General features: G+C 37.6%; 1 protein-coding gene across 1 annotated transcript; it reads right to left on the minus strand.

The window, feature by feature from the left end:
- Positions 1-2,146: 2,146 nt before the first annotated feature.
- On the minus strand, positions 2,147-9,432 carry LOC131311989 (protein neprosin-like). The gene is made up of 7 exons (XM_058339669.1): positions 8,758-9,432; positions 8,566-8,652; positions 7,747-7,959; positions 6,039-6,203; positions 5,109-5,162; positions 4,737-4,883; positions 2,147-2,782 (listed from the first exon to the last, which is right to left on the minus strand). Exons 1-7 carry the CDS (start codon positions 9,109-9,111, stop codon positions 2,405-2,407), a joined length of 1,398 nt encoding a protein of 465 aa, XP_058195652.1. The 5' UTR covers positions 9,112-9,432; the 3' UTR covers positions 2,147-2,404.
- Between the last annotated feature and the right edge of the window lie 15,125 nt (positions 9,433-24,557).

The following is a 24,557-nucleotide window of genomic DNA, read 5'->3' on the forward strand; positions in this document are numbered from 1 at the left end:
CAAGGGCATGTTCGTCATAAATTTTTGTTTAGTATTTTTTACTTTTTGTAATTCTTTATTGTAATTTTTTGAGACTAATAATTCGTCTTAGTGAGAGAAGTCACAGAAGTATAAGAATCAGCTTGAGTCAAAATCCATTATCGTGAAGAGTAATGGTACACAAAATCAAACATTTGACAATTTTTTCCCAGATTCTAAGGAGGTGAAAGTCCATGTAGGTCGAATGGTCCCCTCCTCCTAGCCTAGCTGCTTCTAATTGCTTTCTGTATGTATGTGTTAGTTTTCTGCGGCCGGCCCTAATGGATTGGTCTCATCCCGTTTAGGTGTAGGGATACCTCCTATAGTGTAAAAAGAAGAAGAAGAGAGGGGATTATTATCAGTAGATTCAAGCATTCAGCCATTTCAAATTTCACAATGTAATTTGCGTCTAAGTAGCAAAATCCATGTACTGGACCAGGATGTGAGGCTCAAGTTTACATGCCGCAAATAACGCCTGCAACCCTGGGCACCTATGCTCTCTATCAATCACAATCGGTGATAAGCCCCAAGGATTACTTTAGTTGGTTGATGGGTTTGCTTTTCACACAATTGATCAGTTTTATAGTGTTGATGTGAGATCGCAAGAAAGTAACGCTTTGTGAATTTTCTTAATTTGAATTGGCAAAAAAATTAGTCGAATTATGTGTAAACTAACCCAAACACCCGTAACTATCGGAAATAAATCACAATGGGTGATGGCTGGTGGGAAGTACGTAAATTATGCAGAAATAGTAAATGTGAAAGCTTTCCAAAGTCAGCATTTCCTATGCAATCGCTTGTGGATATATTGAAACATGAATGAAGTTTGACCGACTAAAACCTACCCGTTCGTTTAAGGATTTTGGATTTTAGATTCTAATTATTATCACTCTTATCTCCAATCATTACTCGAATTTTTCTATCTTTCTCTAATAATTATCCATACTTTCAATCATATCTCTATTTCTCTCTATTCTCATTAACTATAAATCCAAATCTAAAATCCCAAAACGAACGGGGTCAAGTGACTTGTTCAAGTGGACACCATAAAGCTAATAGTAAATGGTTGCTATCCATGAAATCGTATAATCAAATTTCAAGGAGGTCAACATGTCAAACCTTGAGACCACTGTACGTAGGATTGTCCATCTGGTCGTTAACTTCATGTCCTCGTAACTAGTCGAGTTGCGCGCAAATTGACCCCGACATCCGGTTATCTAAAAAAAGAAAAAAAAACTTTAATCAAGGTTGACTATACACAAGCCTGCAGGCACCAACCTGGCGTTCAAGTCATCCCTGTATTGTGAAATTAATATTGTATGATGATACCCTCCTTGTAAGTAGTTGAGGACCTTATTAATTATACTAACCAGAAGAAACTTAGACTTGAAGATTAATACACTCGACATTATTAATGCAGGTACACAGATTTACACTACAAAATGAAGCTATATGCATGTACGGACTGGGGACCATGTAGTGAGCAAGTCACTACAGGGTGTAGTAATCATCCGAACCGTCCGTTTTCACAATCGATGGTTCAAATTCGTTGTTAACTTTTACCGGTCAATTATTAACAAACATATCTGAATCATTGATTGTCGAGATGAATGACTTAGATTGTGCACTACAGAGGGTTACTCACTACGAGGTTCCCGCTCCCATGGACGTACTATAATGAAATCAGTGCCGTATAATTGCTTTTGCAATTATATATATATATATATATATATATATATATATATATATATGCTTCAAAGCTACTCAACCTTTTTTTTTGGGTCTTCCAAGTAAAGGCCACTCAACTATCCCTTGTACTCTTCCCACTGATAGACAGGTCAAATTTTACCTCAATTATAATTTCTCTTGCATAGGAATGTTTCGTTATTAGTTTATTCGTTTCCCGTATTGATATAGAGCTATGATTGTTGGGTTTGATTTAGTTGCGGTAACACCTCATGTGATTGACGCGTGCCCCATATTGTAATTTTTTTAAGTAATTCTTTTACCACTTGACATCAAGAAGATAATGTAATTAATTACTCTAGTCTTCAACAAAATTTGAATGATATAACAAACGGGGTTGTTTAATAGTAGCATCATTAACCCGGCCAAAGCTTGGCAATTATATATGGAAGAGGAAAATGAAATCATAATTGATAATATATGTATTCACTTTTTTTTCTTCTCATTTACATAAAAGTCCCTAAAGGTGGTACAATTAATGGATCACCATCTGTTGGACTCGATGAAAAATGGATTAACAAGGAAAAATAAATATAAGAATTACCCAAAACTCAATGAAGGGGAAAACCCAAAACACCCCAAACCGAAAAAGAAAAAAAAAAAGAAGGATTCTTAATTTCAACCCATATACCTTTTCCCTTTAGGGACACTTGTCATTCTGTCCAGGCCCTCCGTAGTAAAAATAATTCTCCCAAACGCTATTAATCCCGCCTTGAATGTCGTAGCAATTCGGGTGATCTGCCAAAACCCGGAGACCCGACGACGGAACCAAACTGTTGTCCGAGTCAACCACTTGGAGGTTTCGGAAATACGATGCTTTTCCGAATCCTTCGCCTGCGAAATGCCCGCTGCCCATTTGGGTCGCCGTGTGAGGACCCGACGGGTTGCTGTTAACGACTTCTCCTCCGAATTGAACCATGGTTGCTTGATTCGCCAAGTGCGTGAACAATAATGAGGGCCAGTACCCGACTAGGACCCCGGATCCGAATTCAAGCCACCAATTCCCATGCTTTGGATCCTGCATAATTGCAATCGTGTCATTAGTTTTTCGTAAGTATAATAGTTCAAGAAAATCAATAGTTCAGATCTACTCATCAACTTGCCATCTCACGTTATATCCGATGTGCAATTTTTATCCTAAGGGAGTTGGAAGGGGGGATGGATACTTACGGAAATCGAATCTTGCTCATGTGTATGAGAGTATAAGGAAGACAGCAACTACATTCGAGCAATTAATTTAATTGGTAAAGATATGGAGGCAGGATCCTCAGTACCGAAAACTCCTATATTTCTGTGCCGAGGGATTTTTCGGTCGTTAAATTTAAAATATAAAAAAAGTCACACAATTCGACGGCCGAAAAATTTCTTGACGTAACGGCATTAGAATTTTCGGAACTGAGGAGATCGAACACCAAATGTACATGTGAAATTGTGAATTATGATCAATGTAAAGAGGAACTTTTCAGTGCACGACCGAAATTTGCCGAAGTGATGCGTGTCCGACAGTGGTAGAGATTCTAAGAACTCCTGGGAAATGTGAAGCTCCACCATCCTCTCGAAATATTTTTTTTTTCGTATGGTGTGTTTTGTTCATTTTTTTTAAAAAATTTTGTTCGATTTACGTTAATTTTCTAGATTAATCATGTTCTCGACTAGAAGAGTCTAAAAAATAAAAAAAATAATCAAAAGAAAATTTGTTTTTACTGAAGACGAAAAACATACCCAACAAGTACTATCTTTTTTGTCCTAAGTATCGTTCTACATAAACGTTTTTCAAAATTAGTCCATATTTTTATGCGTTTCTTATTTCTCTGGTCGTGACGAATGATTAAACTCAAATATTATGACAAAAGACTAAACAAAAAGTTACAAAAATAAAAAAAATACCAAAAAAGTACTCGACAAAAAAGTTAGGAAGAATGGAGCCTAAGATTTGGATGGCTCACCACCACCGTTTTCCTTTTTTGCTAGTAGATAAATGGTAGTGTTGGTACTATCACCTCCTTCAGGGATTATTGCCCTGTTGCACCATCATCTGTAAGGTATTTATTGACCTATCACCAATATGTCGGAATCGAAACTAAAGTTCTAAGTCCACGTGTGGGTGAAATTTGGAGTATAATACCAATAAGGTGCTATGGGAATTTGAAGCGGGTATTTTCATTTAAGTCCAAACAACTACTGAACCAACTGCTGGTTGGTACACCACTACCATTTGATTTGTAAGATATGTTAATTGGAATCGTAGGGTGCAGAGATCATCAATCATCAGATAATATTCCCTTCACGTACGTATGCTTTAATACTGGTTCACATGTCACGTGTAGGGCCCAGTGATATTGTATGAGAGTAATTTTATTTTCTCCCGGAAAAAGAGTGAATTTTTATGAAGACGAGGCTAAGGCCTGAAGACCGAATATCATGAGGGCAAGATTGGTTAACCATCAAGAGGCAGGAATCCCCCCTTGTTTCAATCGAGCGCCTAATAGAGCATGTTTAGCCAACGAGTGAGGAATCCTATTTTTCTTCATCTTCAAAAATCAAAAATCAAAAATCAAAAAAAAGAAGAAACTTGTCTTCTCTCATAGTCATTCAAGACAGACCCCGGCTTATATATGTAACCTACGTGCGATATTACGTATACATGAAACAATCTCATTTTGATCATCCATCTTGATAATTATCAAAAGGCTAAATTTATTAAAAATTCTTCACCATTGTGTTCTTTGCGAGAAGATCGAGTTTTTCTTTCACTAGTCTAACCGATTAAAAACAATTCAAAAGGTTGAGATTACACAAATTGTTCTCTGCTATCTAAACTCGGACCACAAAGAAGTAAGATCCATTAAAGACAATCATTCCAAATGATTGTAAGTTTCTATCTATGACCTTAAAAATACTTTCATTAGATGTTATGGTAATTACTCTTAGAAAGAAAACATTTCATATATAGGAGTAGATAGAAACTATACCTTCCATATTAATAGGCTGATATCAAATTGACCCCCATTGTACGACGACGTTGGGGAAATCGCAGCCCCAATTGCAATCTGGTTGTTAGTCTGAACAAAGCCCGAGCAGAGCAAATTGTAGCATCCAGTGGCTTGATATGCATCACTCTACAAATCCCACAATAAAAAAATATATATTCAGTTTCCGCTTCTTCTTCTTTTGGTACGTATCGAACATATGGTCGAATGGAAAGAGACAGATAGAAAAAATTTATTTGAGATTGTGTTTAGGAGTTTTAAGACCTGAAAACGAACAAGGCCATAATATGTTACAGAAATTAAATAAAAAGAAGAAGAAGAAAGAAGAAGAGGAAAGGTTACATCAATACTCACCGTCCAATAAGTGAAGAACCTTGGATAGTTGTCGCCGTACAGCTCTGGGCTAACCTGTGGGGAAAAGTCAATGAGGTTTTTTTTAGCAAACACAAACTTATATTCATAGCCGAACAGTACAAAGAACGAAAGGACAAATGAGTTAACATCTATGGGTTCGGAGACGAAGCCAGAAATTTTATTACATAACGGCGACCATATATACGAGCTAAGAATTTGCTATATATTTTCATAAGAATTTCTTTTCTCTATATAATAGTAAAGTTTTTTTTTTCTTTGCACCATATGGGTTTTTTCGTTCGAACGAACAAAAAGCATACAGTTTTGCCTAACAAAACCTTGATTAAACCATTAGCCCTAAGAAAAAAAAAAAAAAAAAAACTTAGCTACCCTAGTGGCTCGTTTGTTAGCGGTTAAATTTTTAGAAGGGATATACTAGGAGGAGAGATAAAGTATAAGGAGAATAATTTTACCATGGGTGATTAGTTATGTAGGGTTTGTTTGGGTAAGGGGAATAGACGAATAATGGTATTTTCGTGAATAATAATGGCATTTGGGTAAACAATAATGACAAAGCTGTAAATTCAAAGGTGGATATAGAGGGAAATATATATAATGTTGGAGTGGGGTCATGAGGGTGTCCAAATTATATCTGGGCATGGGGGATAAGTTATTATCCCGGATTTTCTGGGTGCAAAAATGGAGACAAACATCAGATTTTGCCATATAGGTATCCGGGAGGTTTTCATAGCTGGGTGTTTTTAATTAACCTCTAACAAACAAGCCCTAGTCGTAAGGCTCAAGCACTAGGCCTTAGTTATAATAGACTTATATGATCATGTTCGTTTTGGGTCTCTAGACCAAACATTTTTCTCTGCGCACGGTTCACAATAAATTTTCATTAGGAGGTGCATGAGATATAAAACATGCCTGCCAACCGGCTTCAATGGTGTTGAGATCGTCGCCGAAGGAACCGGAGATGACCCACATCTGTGATAAGCTGAACTCATTCAGGCTAGCCACACGGGGTGCCCATACATTTATACTGGCTTTTGCTCCATAATATTGATCTCCACTTACATAACCCACTGCATGCTGCAACCCACCACAAATCTAAATTAACAGACAGACCAAGACATACGTACAAACTATCAAAAGCAGACCCCGCTTTGGGCTAAAGCCTGGTAAGCTACCGATTTATAGGACCTTGTCCATACATCAGTTTTGCCCTAAAATGATATTGTAATTAATGTATTGTACACATATATATTAACACATTTTGATGATCTTAATATATAATTTTCTAAATCTTTTAGCATATTGATGCACTGCTGTTTTTAGCATTTTGTGAAAATATTACTCCATCCGTTTCATAAAGTTTGTAGGGAAGTTTGTCCCCTACGAAATTACGTGTAATTTTCAAACTTAAGAATCATATATTTACTAAAATAAATTTTCGATTTCTTTTTGCACCGTTCAAAAGATCTCATCAAGATTTATCAAATAAGATTCACATTGCACAAAAATATTCCGGTAAATACATTATTTTTAAACTTGAAAATTGCACGTAATTTTGTAGAAAACTAACTTTACGGGACGGAATGAGTAGCTACCTCTTCAAGTTTCAACTAGCGTGAAACCTCCCCTGTTTTTTAGTTTTTGTAAGAGCTGCTACGGGTACAGCAAGCTATGTGCACAGACAGCTCGCAAAACGAGATTTTGGATCCATCTCGGACCCCACAAAGATGATCGGAATTGCTCATTTTGTTTAAAATATTTTGTTTGGGGTCCCCATAAAATTATTAGCTCAATCCTATATCGGTAAAACATTTACAAAACATCAAACTTTGTTTCAAAAGCCTGAATTCTAAACCAAAGTTGAACGTTTCGTAAATGCGTTTATTGATATCGGATGGAGCTGATTTTTTACGAGAGCCTTAGACAAAATATTTTGAACAAAATAAGTGACTCCGATTATTTTTGTGGGAACTGAGACAGGTCCAAAATCGCGTTGTGCGCACTGTCTGTGCACAGCTTACTGTACTCATATTCTTTCCTCTCTCTCTTTTTTTTTTATTTATAGAAAAAGGATAGAAACCTCTTTTCTTTAAATATAGAAACCTCTTTCTTTGAAGTAAGTGAGGAGTTCTAGACTGCTAGCTAGACAGGCCCATGAGAGTTTGTAGCTTCCGAGAATAGAAGAAATCTTGTAAACATTTTAACGACTGTAATAAATGACTGCCAGCAACAGAATTTTCTAAATTTGTTTCCAAAAACACAAAAAAAAAAAAGAAAAAAGAAAAAAACTCGTCGACTACCCTAGTACCCTTCCTCTGGAAAAAAGAGTCAAAATTTGTTCCCTTCAAAAAAAAAAAAAAAAGCATATAAAAAATTTTGATCTTTGAAGGCCATAAATTTTTACTCCGGTTCGGTTTTGTTTTTTAGAAGGTGTTTGAGAGTAATGAGTGAAGAGATAAATAAAAAAAATTTATTAGTAACCGTGCCCAAAGATTTTGAAGCCCCGAAACGAACAAGGCCGAATCAGACCAAAAAAAAATTCTCTCAAAATGAGTTGATTTCAAACTCCAGAAATCCACTGTCAAGCCTCTGCTTCCATTTAAATGTCACGGAAGCTAACCTCATGGCCATCGCTGGAAGAGTCTCGTCGAAGTGGTCTCTGGATTTTCCTTCCGAAACTCTGAACCGAGCGGGCTCGCAACACATCTTTCTCACTTGTTCTTCTAATCGGAATTGTTTCCTCTGGACAGGATTCCCCACTCAAGCTCCATAGCTGGTAATTTTCCCCGTCCAGTCCATTTGGGTCGTGCCCTTTCGGCCTCTCCGGTGGATCCTGCGAAAAATAATACGAATTTTTCAAGAAAGTTTCAAAAACATTTCAACAATTGGCTAGATACCAATGAGTTTTTTGAATTTGTGAACAAAAGTTCAAAATTTTTAAGCCATCGTTTGGTGGACCAAACAAACATTTTGGGACCGGTGTACGTAGTAGCTCTCAAGTTACGATTTGAATCCGGAATTTATAGATGAAAAAAATATTGGCACTCTTAACATGTATGCGAATGCGAATGCGAAATTGAAATTTCTTTTTTTTTTTTGTGGTCAAACAGAAAGTCATAATCCAAGCAACTCTGAGGCAACATTTGGATCTTGAATTTTTAGATAGAAAACATGAATATCGGAATTCTAACACGTATCGGTAATCGTGCATTATAAAGCGAAAAAACATGTATAGTCTTTCACACAGGAAAATGTAAGTAAAATTTTATAACCCAAATATTTTCTTTGTTATGAAATCTTTTACCTTCGGGTATTTGCAATAATATGAATTGCTTGACTGTTGATCAGGGAAAAAAAGAAAGAGTCTTAACAAAGTACTCGTATATAACTTTACCAAAAAAAAAAAAGTACTCATATAGAAGTGGGAAAATTTAGTTACCAATGGCTTTTGCCCTTGTAATTTAGGATGGTCGAATGCTGGTTGTTGATGAGCTGCAACACAATCTATCAGATCACCATCTGGACTCTGCAAATAGTAGGGGAAAAAAAAAAACCCCTCTGGAATTCAGTTAATAATGAATTAAAAACAAAAAAGTATGGGAAAACAGGGGAGAACCAAAAGGGAATTTACCAAAATGGTCTTGACAGCAGGTTTATTGATCTTGTTGAGATGAGCTCTAGCCGTCTTCAACTTCTGTGTCTCTTCACTTGGCCGTAAATTCTGACTACGGTCGCCGGAAGCCGACGAACGAACCGGACAAATTGAGGAAGAAACAGAGAGAAAGAAAACAAAAATGGGAATGACTGGGGAGATCTTGAAATAGTAGCAACTAGGAGCCATGCTCGTGGAGTTTTCTGTGTCTTTTGTTTCTTCTTCTGTAACTGCTTGTGTTTTTGTACATTGGTGCTGTCTTCTTCTGTGATCAAAATAACACCAACTATTCAGGGTTTTTGTCCATTCCAGCTCTCCCCCCACCAATTCCATGGAACCCAATTCTCACTCTCTCACCATTCCCAAAATCCTCTCTCTTTCTCTCTCTGCTAATATTATACCTTGGTTTGTGTTCTGGCAGGAGCTAATAGTAAAATGCACAAATGGGTTGTGAGATTTCTGTAGTTATATTCATGGGGGTGTGGGGAAAAAAATAAAATGGGATGTGATCTGAACATGCAGGAATTTTAAATCCTTGGAAAGAAAATTGAGATAGGGATGGTAAGAGTTATGTTTCCAGTCTCCAATACAAGGACTGAAACTTTAGCTTTTTGTGTCATTTTTTATAGGGGCAAAATGGGCATGTGATGATTTCAGTTTCAGCAGTAGAGGATTCTTTAACTTCGGTTTGAAGACATATTGGAATTACACATGATTCTGGGTTTCTAAAGTTTATTGCTTTGGGTGTCTCTTTCTCACTTCCCTAAATATTCCTTGTGTCAGCTGTCCTAATTTTTTTTAGTTTTTCTTTTCTGTAGTTTAACAAACAAATGGAATTGATTAAATGGTAAACAAAGCAAAGCTATCTCACTTTGATATTCAATACATCTTTTTGGATTAAAATAATTTTGGGTTTGGATAATTTGACAAAGGGAATAATCCCCTGCTGCCCATTCCCCTGTCATGTTATAGTGGAATGGTGATGTCGATAAAGATCTAGTGGGCTACCTCCCCTGCTATATAATGAAGTTGCTCATGTGATAACGATATGGGGGACAATAAAATTTCATGTGATAATTTGAATCGTCCATTTTGTTGGTCTCATTTTTACGTTATTTACAGAAAATCATGTCAATCAATTACCAATTAGAGTCAATTTTAACTAATTTTGCTTTGAAATATGATTGGTTCACATAGCCGGTGACGTGAACCAATCATGACTTGGTCTCATTTTCACTTCACATAGTTCTATTTAGTTTCCTACGGAAAAGGCGGAAAATTTCCTCATACCAATCACTCTCACACACAAGCCATTTTCAAGTTTAATCAAGCACTTTCCAAGTTTGTCGTTTCTAAAAGCATCTCCAACCCATGCTCTATTCTTTCATTTGAGAGTATGGAATTCCTCCAATCCATCCTCTCAAGCCTCCTCTATTTGAGAGGATGGAATTTTGATCCTCCATATTTAGAGGATGGGAGAAAAATATGGAGGATCTCCTCTAAAATCACTTTATGAATAAAATAGAGTATTTTGATACTCTCAAATAGAGTATTGGATTGGAGATGCTTTAACTGCACCACGGGATTTTAACCAAGTGGACATGCAAAAACAATTAAAAGGCTTGCGCCCCAAGAGATTGTAAGTTCAAATCCATGCATGCCAAACATTTTAAGCCTTAAGGTCACTGGATGTTTGCTTGGTCGTTAACTTTAGGGTTCTGAAATTAATCGATGTATTACGGAAGCTGGCTTAGATACGCGATTATATTGGAAAAAAATAAATGTTTGTCGTTTTCTAGGTTTTGAAATAGATGTATGAGTTGGGCCTGCTGCATGCGCTGGCACGCGTAGCGTGCCTATTCAAGCATCCATGCATGTGCATGCGCGCATTGGATTGCTTATGTTTCGGAGTCTAATATATTGAATTTCCAATAGAATTGACTGTGCTTTTCATATGATTTTTCCCTTCTTTTTTTTTCGTTTTCGAAGGGTGGGCTTTAGCAAACGGGGACCACTATAGGGGTGTAATACACGATTCGAGCCATCTCGAAGTATTTTTAATGAACTCGAAGTATCTCACTTGTAGAATATTTTTTGAAATCTGAATCATTGATTATAGAGATGGACGGCTCGGATTGCGTATTACATTTATGTAGTGCACCCCTGCATTACAATTTACAAGGTCTCTCGTCTAGGCTTTAGCCAGGGGAGAACCAAAGTGGAAAAGTTTTGCCAGTCACAACATCTCCAGTCTTGGCCTTTTTTATTTTTTATTTTTCAAATGTAGAATTTGAGTAAGGGTCTCATTTCAATTCTTGATTGAAACGCGCGTATACCAAATTAAGTTTATTTAGACTTTTTACTCTAACGAAAGGAAGACTCAAATCATTATCCAAATTTCAAGAGGCTATTTCAACCCCTAAATTTATACCATCATCATTAATAGAGCTTTTCATCATATTTATGCTTAGTTTTTACTCAAATTTGAGTAAAAGTACGCGTAGGGACTGAAGATGACCTCGCGCGCGAGACTAACTCATCCACAAAGTATAGAACTTGCTCTCGGGCGGAGCGACACGAAGCGCCTGCCTGGCCTTCCAGCTTGCTATTAAGTCCGAACTAATAAACTAATCAAAGTTACTATTAGAAAGCAGGACCAAATATTTCTAAACCAACAGTGTCAGATTGACCAAAAATGGTCCAAACAAAGCAGTCACAAAAGGGTTGAGATGAGGAAGAAATGTGTGACCTTCGTTTGAAGCAGAAATGTGATGTTATCTTCACAGATTCGTTCAATGTCTCCCTTTTCAACAAAAGCAAGCTGGAATTTTGCTGTAAACATGTCTAGAAAAGGTACCAGAAGAAAACAAAATGAACCAGGGGTATGTCTTCTGTACATGCAGGCTGGTACTCAGAGTAACACTCTAGAAAGCACAATTGTAAACACATTTCAACATCTTGAGTTTTTTTTGGAATCACTTAATGGTCTTCCCTCCGTGACGAAAAAATGACAAGAAGGTTATTAAACAACTCGTGTAATCCTCTCCGGACGTGACCAAAGAATTGAGCCATAGCCCGACCTTAGCCCCACCAAGATCAAGAGATTCGAAACAATGCCCAAAATACACATGCCAAAGAGAAGAAAGCGACCAATCCGTTGCTCCATATAAGGATATAAGTGGATTTCAAACCCTATTCCAAACTAGGAACGTGCAAATGATAATAGACCAAGCAACTCACCATCCAGACCGGATTTGAGGAAGGGAACAATGAAAGTTGAATGGTTCACTTGATCAAGACAACTGTCCAACAATGTGTCCACACATTCAAAAGCCGCTTTCCTCAGCTCAAGCCCATCGTCCACTATATGCTTGAAAGGACCAAGATCGACTGTACGTTCTTATCAATTCTTGATGCAACGGAAACGCATACAGGATTATGTGACCACTAACCAGAAAAAAATTACCAGAGAAGAAACTAACCAACGAAAAGACTAAAAAGATAGAAATTGAAAGAGTAAAATCAAGGGCAAAGTCCACTTTGACCTCCTATAGTTATCGTCATGTGCGGATACCCCTCTTATGGTTCAAAACTGACCACATAACCTACCTGTGGTTTTGAAAATGTGCGGATAGACCTCCTGCCGTCATGTTTTCCATTCATATTAACGGACACAACATTAAAAGACCGATATACCCTCATCATGTCTCTTGAGTCTTCTTCTTTTTTAAATCTAATCACACCATCTCCTATACCAAAAATTGAATCCAAACCGTTGATATTGTAAATTTTGACGAGTAATACATTTATGCCAAAATTCAAGTCAATCAAAAAATGAAAAACTCATGGTCGAATCGATTTTGTTATGAAATTAAAATTTCAAATTTGAATTTACTAAAAATTAGATCATTGGATTATTGATACCTGATCGAGATGAATTTTTACAGAGATATTCTATTCCTTTTTTAATATATTATGAACGACTCAGATTACATTCTCACCTCCGTTAATATGGATAGAAAATATGACGGCATGGGGTCTATCCGTACATTTTCAAAACCACAGGTAAGTTATGTGGTCAGTTTTGAACCATGAGGAAGGTATCTGCACATAGCGATAACTACAGAGGTGAAAATGGACTTTGCCCTAAAATCAATAAACACCAAATCTTAGCCTCTTGGTGTAATTCAACTCTCTGGGGGCCACTTAACCTGAGTTAACCACTACAAGATGGAAAGGAAGAAGTAAGCAAAAACTGCTTTGGATCAAAGTCGATGACAGCCTGGATACACGATTTGGCTGTCACGAAATTGGTTGTTTTTAGCTGAATTGTGTTGCCTTGATTTCAGCAGAATAGTGTTCCTGATTCTCGATAAGGTTGGTCTCCTGATTCTTGATGAGGTTGGACTTATGTTGAGGCATTGGCTATACTTTTTCCCTTTTACTTTTTTTTCCGGGAAAATGACGGCTCAGGACGTGTTTTAATAATTAATATCCGCCAATGACATTTTCAGCATTTGTCCTTGACGGGTATTAATTATCAAAATACGTCATTGACCATCATTTTCCCTTTTTTTCCCAAGGAGCTTCCTAGACTCGCAACAATGTGTTTGGGGGGGAGAAAACTTCCTAGATGCCCTCCCTCACTCGCAAATAACAATTGCCATGGTGATCAACTTTACAACGATTAGTAAGTAGGACGATGTCTTCTATCATGAGTCATCAATGAGATAGACACTGCAAAATCTTTTACTATTACGGTAACATAAATATGCAACAATAACCCCACCAAAATATAAAGCGCCAAAACATTAAAAGTACAATCGACATGCATCAAATCGCAACTCATTCAAGCATTTTATGCAAGGGAAATTTGATTATTATACATGCATCAAATTGGAACACATGATTCTGGGTTTCTAAAGTTTGCTTTGGGTGTCTCTTTCTCACTTCCCTAGATACTCCTTGTGTCAGCTAGCCTACTTGGTTCTGACTTTACCGCTCAATCGTGCTTCATTGACCTGGCTTGGTTTGAAGGTCCGCTTTCTTTGCCTTCGTCACGCCATAAAAGTAGGCCCTCTTCATCAAAACAAAGCAGGTTGTCTTCTTCATCAAAACAAAGCAAGCTGTCCTCTTCTTTCTCTTCCTGTCAAAGTCATTCCAGGCAATATATGCTGCAAATCCCATTAAAGCAGCGAGGGGATGATGCCCAAGAGGTTGACGATGTTGAAGGGCATGTGGAGGAGGCCGAAGAGGTCGAGGATGCTAAAAGGCGTGCGGAAGAGGTTGGAGAGGATATGGCGGCGAAAGAAACGAGAAGGGATAGGAGAAGGTGGAGAAGCGGTAGGAGAAGGTGAATAAGCTGGAGAAGGAGTAGGAGTAAGTCTAGCTTTTTATGAGATCTCTTACTAGGTTTAGGAGAAGAGCGATGAGGCGAGGGTACCGCGGGTAATAATACAGACCTTGCCGGTATTTGGCAGGGGACAACCAAAATAGTGCCCGCCACAGCAGTGCATTAAGTTCCACTTCCCGCGGTGTGACTGTCTCTTTACATTAAAGCTAGAGACTTTAACGCAAAATGTTATAACTTCCTTCAGCATGATGACCCCCTCCCTTGTGAAACGCCGCAATTTTGCCTTGAAGTTTCCATTGGACCATTGCTTCATCTTTTAAGCAAGATCCTGAGAATCAAACCAATCACCGGCCTTAAAACCAAGTGGCACGAACACATCATTATACAGGTTACTGGAGGGTTATACCACCAAATCAGTATTGGCATCATTATTGGTTCGAAACCATTTCAGGTGATACCAATTTCCGAAGATTTGCTCCGGCTTTATTTTGATTGGACCCCTAAAATCAGTCGAGCTACACGTAAACTAGTCCGAACATCTGAGTTATGAAGAAAAAAAGTAATATGAGAGAAAGAAAGGCCACACTTTGTTTAATTAGGGTCCATTCAGACTTGGGGAGCCAAAGTTTCACTTTTTTGGCAAATCAAAGTGTTTGGCAGGCTTTGACTCCACAATATCAGTTGAATGAAATGAAAAGATCACTTCAAAAATAGGAGGATTTTAATTTTATGCTAATTCAAACATTCTTTGCTTAGAAAAAAAAACAAGAAATTTAGTCATTCTATATGGGAGATAAAACCTTTTTGGAAGAGGAAAAATACTAAAGAAAAACGTGGGGAAGGAGAGTAGTTGTATGGCACTTAAGCTCAAAATTTGTTTTTGGGCTTGGTATAAAATGGTTAGAACCCATTTGTAGACACCCCATTCTGGACCATCCAGATAACGCTATTTTACGGTCTTTTATTTCTCCAATGATGATTATGATCAAGAACAGTCTGAGGACGGTGGCGTGTTTGAGCCTTGAGCGTTTCGAACCTCATCCAAACCCATTTCAAACCCTTCAAGCCAGAACCAAACAGCCCCAGCAAAACCCAAACTGGCTTACGCCAGTACTGTGCTGACGTACGCCAGTTAACTGCCACGTGTTGGTCATCGACCGTTGACTCAGTCATCACTGGCGCACGCGGGTCAATACATGGCGCACGCCAGTCAAGCCCAGTCAAATCAACTTTATTCAGCCACATGGACGAGACTTTTGTGCCACCCTGACATGGGCTACAGTCCCCCTGATGATTATACCGTCCAGAGCCGTTCCCTTTTCTCTCCTACAAGATCCATCACCTTGTCTCATGCATTTAATGCATGGGAGGCTCCCTCCCTTAACCCAACCAGTCCTAACCCAACTGATCAGCTCATTCCTCAATCTCTCTCTCCTTTTTAAATACCCCCCTTGCATTCATTTGCAAGGGGTTAACCACATAAAGAGCAAAAAGCCCTCTTCCTTCCCCCTCTCTCTCTCTCTCTCTCTCTCTCTTTTCTCCTCCATTGAAAGAGGAGGCAAAGGGGCCTTTCAGCCACACACTCCACTGATACATCCCTCATATTGTCACTCTCTACCTCCCCAAATCAAAGCTCAAGTCATCCATTCATCCCAACCAAAGGTATACCACATTTGTGGTTCTTTTTGTTTTCAACTCCTGAGGGGAACCAGTAAGGTCCAGGCTAGTAGTTAATACTAGTCCTGGCCTTAAACTGGTAAATATAATAATCGTGTGAGATGGTTAATGGTGCACGCCGGTAACATTATGCCGTACGCCAGTCATGGCGGTATGTGCACTACTGGCGTGGGGATCATTGATCATCTACTTTTCTTGCTTATTCTTCTGTCATCACCTCAGCATGCTAATAACCAGTCTACTGCTTTCTGTATATCTACAACTGTTTAGCTGTAATAGTTAATGCTTACTCCTTATTTGTTTAGAAGACCTCTGGGATCCTTCTGGTCATGTTCTAGAGCCCAGATGATGCAAAGCCAAGCATTGGGTGATAAAGCTAACTGGTGTACGGTGTCATATGATTGGCGTACAGCAGTTTTTCCCAAGATCCAGTGGTTGACCCTTGTATCTTAGCTCAGCTTCGGCCTCCTTTTATGTCCCCACACTATTTTTGGGGTATTCTGTTATCTTTCATGGCTCGAAGCAATTTTATCTGGCTGTAACCATATATATTCTGCTCTATTAATTGCGTAGTTTGTCCTGGGTGTGCGCTGGTCCCTTTCCAGAGCCCAGAGGATTGCAAACAAAGACTGTGAGACCAGATAAGTGGAGTACGCCAGTTTAGGTGTGGCGTGCGCAGGTCTGATCAACATGCAGTGGCTCGGCCAGTGCATGCTGGTGCGGAGCCTGCTCATTCCCCTCTTAGGGAGCGTACTCCAACTTATTCAGGCTGCTCTCAGTGCTTATTCTCAATCTATGTTTATTATTGCAAGCAAGTCATCCATAAGCATTTTATCACATAATTGCAACTTGTTACAGTTTTAATTCCCATTAATTGTTCCCCCTCCCTAACTGGATAAAAAAATTGACTAAATGAGAGAAAAATGCAAACGTTTTATAAAATGCCGAAGTAGAGACTGATCTCCGGATTGGGCGAGAGGGGTGCCATAAAACCCTTCCCCTCTGGTAACCTGGCTCCCGAACCTCAGATATCGAAGGTGACGACGGACCGGTCTACGCCTTTTTTCAAAAATCAAACAAACGTGGCAAACGTTTTCGAGTTCGGTTCCTTGGGTGCATCCCGCTAAAACCCGAGTGGCGACTCTAAATTGAAGCGTTTCGCCACGCTTTTTCCAAAAAGGGCCGCACCCAAATTTTGCACAATGAAAATTTCCGGGGCGCGTGCCCACACCATCCCTATTTGTGCTACTCCATGGAAGTCTCTAGTACAAATATATTTTCATACAAGATAAATTTTGAAGTAATTCTAGAATTACATATGAGACTAATTCTCATGAAAAAAACTTTATAGATATTTCATAAGAATATTCTAGAGCTTCTACAGCTAGATATTTTAGAGTTTTTAAAAACTAGATATTTATATATTTTTCAATAATATCTATCATATTTGGGATTTGTCAATTGGAGCTTTGTCAAAATACTAAATTTAGTTTATACTTCAACAATGTTAATTATAATTAATATATAATTAAAAACACTTAATAACACTAACAAACTATGCTTACATTTAAAAGAAAATTTTAAGATGCAAAATTTCAAGCTCTCAGCTGGGCCTATTACATTAAGGCTTTATGTTCCATTTGTTATAAAAAGAAAAGTCAGACAAAGCACAATCAAAGTATGATTCTTTCTTTTATACAACCCGTACATTGGGGTTAAATTTCTATCAAATGGTTTGAAAAATGCCATAATTAGATTTAACGGCTTAGATTAATGCATTTGGGGTTTCACTTCTTGAAATAAGGTCTGACTTTTTTCGAATAAGTAATTGTGGGATACGTACAGAATTAGGATACACATATAAATCATAGGATATAGTGTCGTATCGTAGGATTTCTATTTAAAAAAATACATGATGGGATACGTATTATTTCCCGAAGGAAATGATACTAATCGTATGATACATATAGTATATCGTAGGTTTTTGGGAAAATGACGGCCAATGACGTGTTTTGATAATTAATACCCGCCAAAGACATTTTCAGCATTAACATTAACAAATATTCTAAGCATGTCCTTAGCGGATATTAATTATCAAAATACGTCATAGGACACCGAGTCCATGCAGTGCCCGAAATGGACTGCAAACTACAACCCCAAAACGGCGTCGTTTTGAAGGCAAGTTACACGCTGCCAAGGCAGGAGGAGGAAAAGTGGAAAACGTGAGGGGAGGAAAATTATTTAGTGCTTTTGCCTTCCTCAATTCTTATGAGCCTGCATCTTCTTTTATCATTAAATTTCTCTCTCTCTCTCTCTCTCTCTCTCTCTCTCTCTCTCTCTCTCTCTCTCTCTCTCTTCCAAACGCATGCATTTCCCTGAAACCCAATCACCAAACCCACAAAATTCCCTTTGTTTTCTCATTCATCTCTGTTCCTCTTTTAATTTCTCAACTCCCAAGATTCAAGAATGGCAGCTAAGAAACGGAGTGGAAGAACCATTCTCTCTCTCTCTCTCTCTCTCTCTCTCTCTCTCTCTGCAAATCATGTGCAGTATCAACAAAATAACCTCACAAAACATCCAACCATATAATTACAAATTCTTCCCACAATCAATCTAGACAACTGTTTGATTGTTCAAATGTGGACGATCCAGTTTTTTTTGGATGAGAATTTGTTCTTGATTCCAATGTTCTAACCTGATGTAGCCAAAAATGGACGAAAATCGTCTTCAAGGTCTTAAAAATGAACACAATCGGTGAATTATTTTCTGGAGGGGAGAGCTTTGAGAGAATAATGGAGAAAGAAAGAAAGAGGAAGTGGGTTTGGGAGAGAGATTGATTGTTGTGAACATAAAAGAAGATGCGGGCTTATAAGAATTGGGGAAGGCAAAAGCACTGAATAATTTTCCTCCCCCTCACGTTTTCCACTTTTGCTCCTCCTGCCTTGGCCGCGTGTAACTTGCCCCCAAAAACGACTGTTGTTTTGGAGGAGGGGACTGCAGTTTCCAAGCCTTTTTTGGCACTGCAGGGACTCGGTGTTGACGTCCTGGACTGTCATTTTCCCTAAGTTTTTAACATCTATGGCGTGGGTCCTCATGTCAGGCTGCTTGTGAGATTTATAGCCTCGAGATCCGACCCAATGTAGGCCAATGCAGCTTAAGATCTGCCAAAAGAAAAAGTTGAGATTCAATTGACCAAGACCCAATTTTCTTTGTACGTTATGTTGAATGTTACTCAGATAGTCAGATCAATGGACTACCTTAGTGCAAACGCTCCCAAGGAGAGAGCAGAGTGTAAACCATCAATGAATCACACACAAAAACAAGAACAAAATTGAAAGCAATCGACAAGATACGCAATATACTTGATTTCGATTTAAACAAATTGCTCAATCGTGTTTTACGGGGTGTTAGAATGTTTCACTATGATGAAAGAGAAAGTATGGGTACAACAGATGCTTGCCTAGCTTTGCTTTTATAAGTTAGAAGCAATCCCATATACAGAAAACCTTAAAAAAAAAAAAAAGAAAAAAAAAAAAGCACTCCTAGCGATTTGTCTCGTGCTTGACAATGATGGTAACCCACAGAACCGAATCGTCTTCACACTCAACAATGATGGTGTACAAATTCGTTAGATTGATTCGGACAAGCCGGTTATTTCTGGTCGGAATTTCTGGTGGGTTGAATTCAAATCCTAGAGGAACATTCAATCCAAGTTTAGCATAATTAACCGATTCCCACTTGAAAGCTCACCTTAGAAAAGAAGCGTGAAGTCTTATCAAGGAACAAAACTTTAATGAAGAAAGCTTCATAGGCATTGATGGCCTAAGTAACAAATTATGGCAAATTGCACCCTTATATTTCAACATTCTTTCAATTCCTTCTTCTCACAACCAAGCAAAGCAAACAAAGCATAAAGTGAAATACCAAAGGAGATGATGACCGATAAGTTTCGGATCAGATATACATAAATATATGGACCCTTTGTTAGAAAAACATCAAAGCATCTAAACAGGAATTAGTTAAAAGGCATAATGATAGTCCACACAGACCCACATCAAAAGAGGAGAATGGAATCATCGGAAAGAATTGTGTTTTTTTTTAAACAGAGGAACAATCCTACAACCAATTAGTCATTAAATAGATCCAACTGCGCAACCCAAATCTCCGGGAGAACTAGCATGGCCACACCAATCACGGTCCCCCCACTTATTGCAAGGTACTCACCTTGTGGAAAATCAAACTCCAAACCTTGAATAGTATTCCCAAAGCCCGAGCATCCGCCCGAACAACCCCTGGGTGTGTCATCGGAAAGACTTGTAGTAGTACAAGACTATGTATGATGGTTTCACAACCATGGACAAATTAAAGCCTAAAGACTTTTTTTTTTTTATGAGAAATTTCAAGAAGAAAAAAAAAACAAGAATCATATATGGATTCTAATGGTAGAGTTTGTGCTACATAAAACAAAAAATATTAGATGCTCTGATGTCTATGACCAGAATTTTGGTTTCCTTTCTAGTATCCTTTTAGGATGAAAAAATGACAAGAAGGTTAATGATCATCGGACAAGGTTTTTTTTACAAGTAGGGGTAGGAGAAAGTCTAACTTTTTTATGAGATCTCTTACAAGGTTTTTTTGCAAGGTGGATAAGGGGAGGAGGCGAGGGAACCGCGGGTAATAATACAGTACTCCCGGTATGTGGCAGGGGACAACTAGAATAGCGTCTGCCACGGCAGTGCATTAGGTTCTCTAAACCCATACTATATATATCACACTTTCACTCTGTAAACCCTAAACCCATCCAACCCTAAACCTAGTGGCCTGAAAATGTTTACTCAAAGCCTATTCCGTTCCCTAATGCTAGCAGGCCCTCTTGTCTCCAGTTTTCGTGTAGTGCCGCGACCTTTCGCGCTTCGATCTTTCATTGCTCTTCCTTCTTTAGCGCCGGTTAGGGTGACATCTCCCATGATCATTATATTCGTGTTTTCATAAACTTTGATCGTCACCATTTAGATTTGGCCACTCTTCCCTTAGCTACTGTGGCTAAAAAAAAGGGTGGCAATCAAAAAGACAAAACAAAGACGAAAAAGAAGAAGAAGAAGAATAAGAAGTTAATACCTGCTGAAATGGGTTACGAGGTGGGTTAGTATCAGCCATGCATTTGAGTGAAGAACCCGTAATGTCTAGTGCCCAAAAACCGTGTATAAGGAATTTCTCGGCAATTGCAAGATCTGCGCGACACGAACTCGTACTTGTCAATGCTTCGTGTCGAGAAAAATAACAGAACGCTGACAACCACTGAAAAACCAGTACATACGTGCACCAACCCCTCCACACAAGCACATTGTAATAAAAATTCAAATATCTTGAATTTTTTTGGAATCAAACTCTATTATTTCCCATTTGACAAAAGTGAAATGAATTCAATATTTTATTTTTATATTTTTATTCATCATTCGGGTTGATGAACTAAACCAAATAGTTATATGAGTGAAAGAAAACTAAATTTTTACACTCATCATATCAAGGGCGGAACCAGGAATTGATTATGCCCTGAGTTAATCCAATTTTTTTTTTTTTATAAGTATGAGTTTCTAACTTTCTCTATTGTTCAGTTGGACAAGATTTTTGGAAGAGGAAGAATATTAAAGGTGAGTGGGGAAGGAGAGTATTTGTATTACATTTGAACTCAAAAAATAAAAATTTTGGCTCAGTACAAAATGGCTAGAATCTATCCTTATTTATACTATTTCATTGAAAGCACTAGTACAAAGATATTTTCATACAAGATAAACTTTGAGATAATTTTAGAATTACACATATGACTAATTCTCACAAAGATATTCTGGAGCTTCCAATCTTCCAAAGCTAGATATTTTAGAGTTTCTAAAAATCAGGTAGGGGTGTATGCTCAAGAAAACCTCCCAAACAGTAAAGCCGGTCCGATTCGGACTGAACCGTCTTATTTGGTCCGGTTCTGTGGTTCTACGGTCAGGTTATGATTCCCAAAAAAAAGAACCGTTAATTTTGGTTCGGTTACTAGTTCTCAATTAAAGAACCGTTGTTAGAACCGAACCGGACAGTTTAAAACTAGGATAAATATAAAAATACATATGTGTCTATAATTAAATATGTATTTGGATTTGGTAGGTTAATTAATATTTTCCATGCTAAACTTAATTTATTTAGAGATGAAATCTCATTTATTAGGAAAGCTTTTATTTTATTCCTTCCTTTCCTATTCTAGCAGATTACCTTCCTATTTCTTTAATTTTATGAGTTCATATTTTGTGAATAAGTGTTTGGATGCTAATTAGATAAAATAGGAACCGAATCAAAATCGGACTGGTCTTGTGGTTTGGTTCTGGTTAGGTTCTATGCATATATTAGTTAGATTCTGGTTCCCAAAATTCTAGAACCGTTTGAAATGGTCCGGTTATTAGTTTTCTAGAGAATCGGACCAATCCGGACCGTGTGCACCCCTAAAATTAGGGGCGGAGCTATGTTGGGGCTCGGAGGCCCGACCTAGAATTTTAAATTTTTATATTCTTGATTTTGAATATTATCGATAATTATTTATGTATAGGTACTTATAATCTTAAAATAATTTTGGTTTGATTTGATAAAAAATCGGTTATTTTACATTCTCATTTATTACTAATTATTTTTCATAAATAAAAAATAAGCATGTAACTGTTGAAATAGCCTAAAAAAAAAAAGCAAAATGATTGTTATACTTTAACTACGTTAAGCTAAAAATATTTTAATGTGTTGAAAAGCAAATGTGTTATGATATAACAAGTATACGTTTCGATAAAAACAAATATAACTATTAAGCCGACCCCTTCATATCAAAATCCTGACTCCCCTACTTGTAAAAGCTAAATATTTATAATTTTTTTGGGAGGTTTTCTAAAGTGAACCCGGGCTACAGCCCAACCTATGATGGGTGTACTTCCGCCTTTGAACACATGACGGTGTACAAATTCGTTAGATTAATTCAGACAAGTTGCTTATTCTGGTCGGAATTTCTGGTGGGTTGAACTCAGGCCATGTTTGATAGCTGGACTAAAGCTTGGGATAGGATTACCAAAGTGAGCTTGTCTCCAAAAATTATGTTTGGTATGATTTTGTTGGGTAGGATTAGGAATCCCATGGGATACCTAATCCCCCCAATTGATGGGATTAGCCAACCCAAGGGGAGGTGTTATTAACAATCCTATCCCATGGGATTAGGGTTGGAGAGAGAATTTTGTAAACAATCCTATCATATCCTATCCAAAACAACATGTTATTCACAATCCTATAATCTAATCCTGTCCAATACAAACATGAATAAAAGATTTATCTCCTCATTAATAATCTCACTTCATTACCAATTCCAATTCCAATTCCAATCCTAATCCCACCTTGTTACCAATCCCCCCAAAACAAAATCTGTTATCAAACATGCCCACCCTAAAGGAACATTCAATTTAACTTTGGAAAAATTAACCGATACCTACTCGAAACCGAGTTCCGTAAATATGTTTTTACGGAGACCAATCTCGTTCAAAAGTGCTTTGAATTTATTAATTGTCGAAACGAACGAATGAAATTGCGCTCTGCTGTAAATATCTTATTCACGGAGGAACCGTAAATAAGTTATTCTCCTTGAAACCACCCGAATTCACCTTAAAAAAGAAGCGGGAAGTCTTATCTAGGAACAACTTTAATGAAGAAAGCTTCATAGGCATTGATGGCCTAAGTAACAAAATATGGCAAATTGCACCCATATTTCGACATTCTTTCAATTCCTTCTTCTCACAACTAAGCAAAAAAAGCATAAAGTACTAGTGAAATGCCAAATGAGATGATGACCGACTTGTTTTGGATCAGATATACCTAAAAACCCTTGTTAGAAAAAGATCACAGCATCTGAACCGGAATTAAGTTAAAAGGCATGGTGGTCCACACAACATACACACCTCAAAAGAGGAGGTCTAATGGAATAATAGGAAACACTTGTAGTAGTACAAGACTATGTATGATGGTTTGACAACCATGGACTAAAGACTTTATTTTTTTCATGAGAAATTTCGAGAAGAAAAAACAAGAAGAATCATATAATGGGTTCTGATGTTAGAGTTTGTGCTACATGAAACAAAAAATTATTAGATGCTCTTGGGATCGACAATGTCACATGATATCCCTATAATGTTTTCCACTACGCATTCATGCGGGGCCAGGGTTGGATCCTCCCTAGGTATAGGAAAGTTACGTGACCCCAAATTTTGAATGTTACACTTGTGCCTCAGAGAACTTATATATGGTATGTATCTTCTATCTATTGTATAATTTTTTAAAGAGAGAGATTCTATCCCCTTAAAAAATTGTACTAGTGCCCCCTCTAATATTAACAATTACTCCCTCCGTCCCTTTTTTAGAGTTCAGTATTTCATTTTGGATTGTCCCTTAATAAGTGTCCATTTTGTAAAGTTTGTGGACAAAAGTTGGTGCATTTTCTATTTTGCCCCTAAAAGTATATTCCATTTTGAAAGATTAGTAAGTAAAAGTGTAATGATAATGTCTCTATAGAGGGTAAGTAGGGAAAATAGAGATAAAAATTTATGTGAAATGTGTAATGATGATGTCTTCTTAATAAATTGGAGTTACAAAGCAGGCCATTTAAAAAGGGACGGAGGGAGTAGCAAACTAAGCATTCTTATATGACTCCAAAGTAACAAAAGTAACACCTTAATCAATGTAC

This window comes from Rhododendron vialii, chromosome 12a (genome assembly GCF_030253575.1).
Source record: "Rhododendron vialii isolate Sample 1 chromosome 12a, ASM3025357v1".
NCBI classification, from domain to species: domain Eukaryota; kingdom Viridiplantae; phylum Streptophyta; class Magnoliopsida; order Ericales; family Ericaceae; genus Rhododendron; species Rhododendron vialii.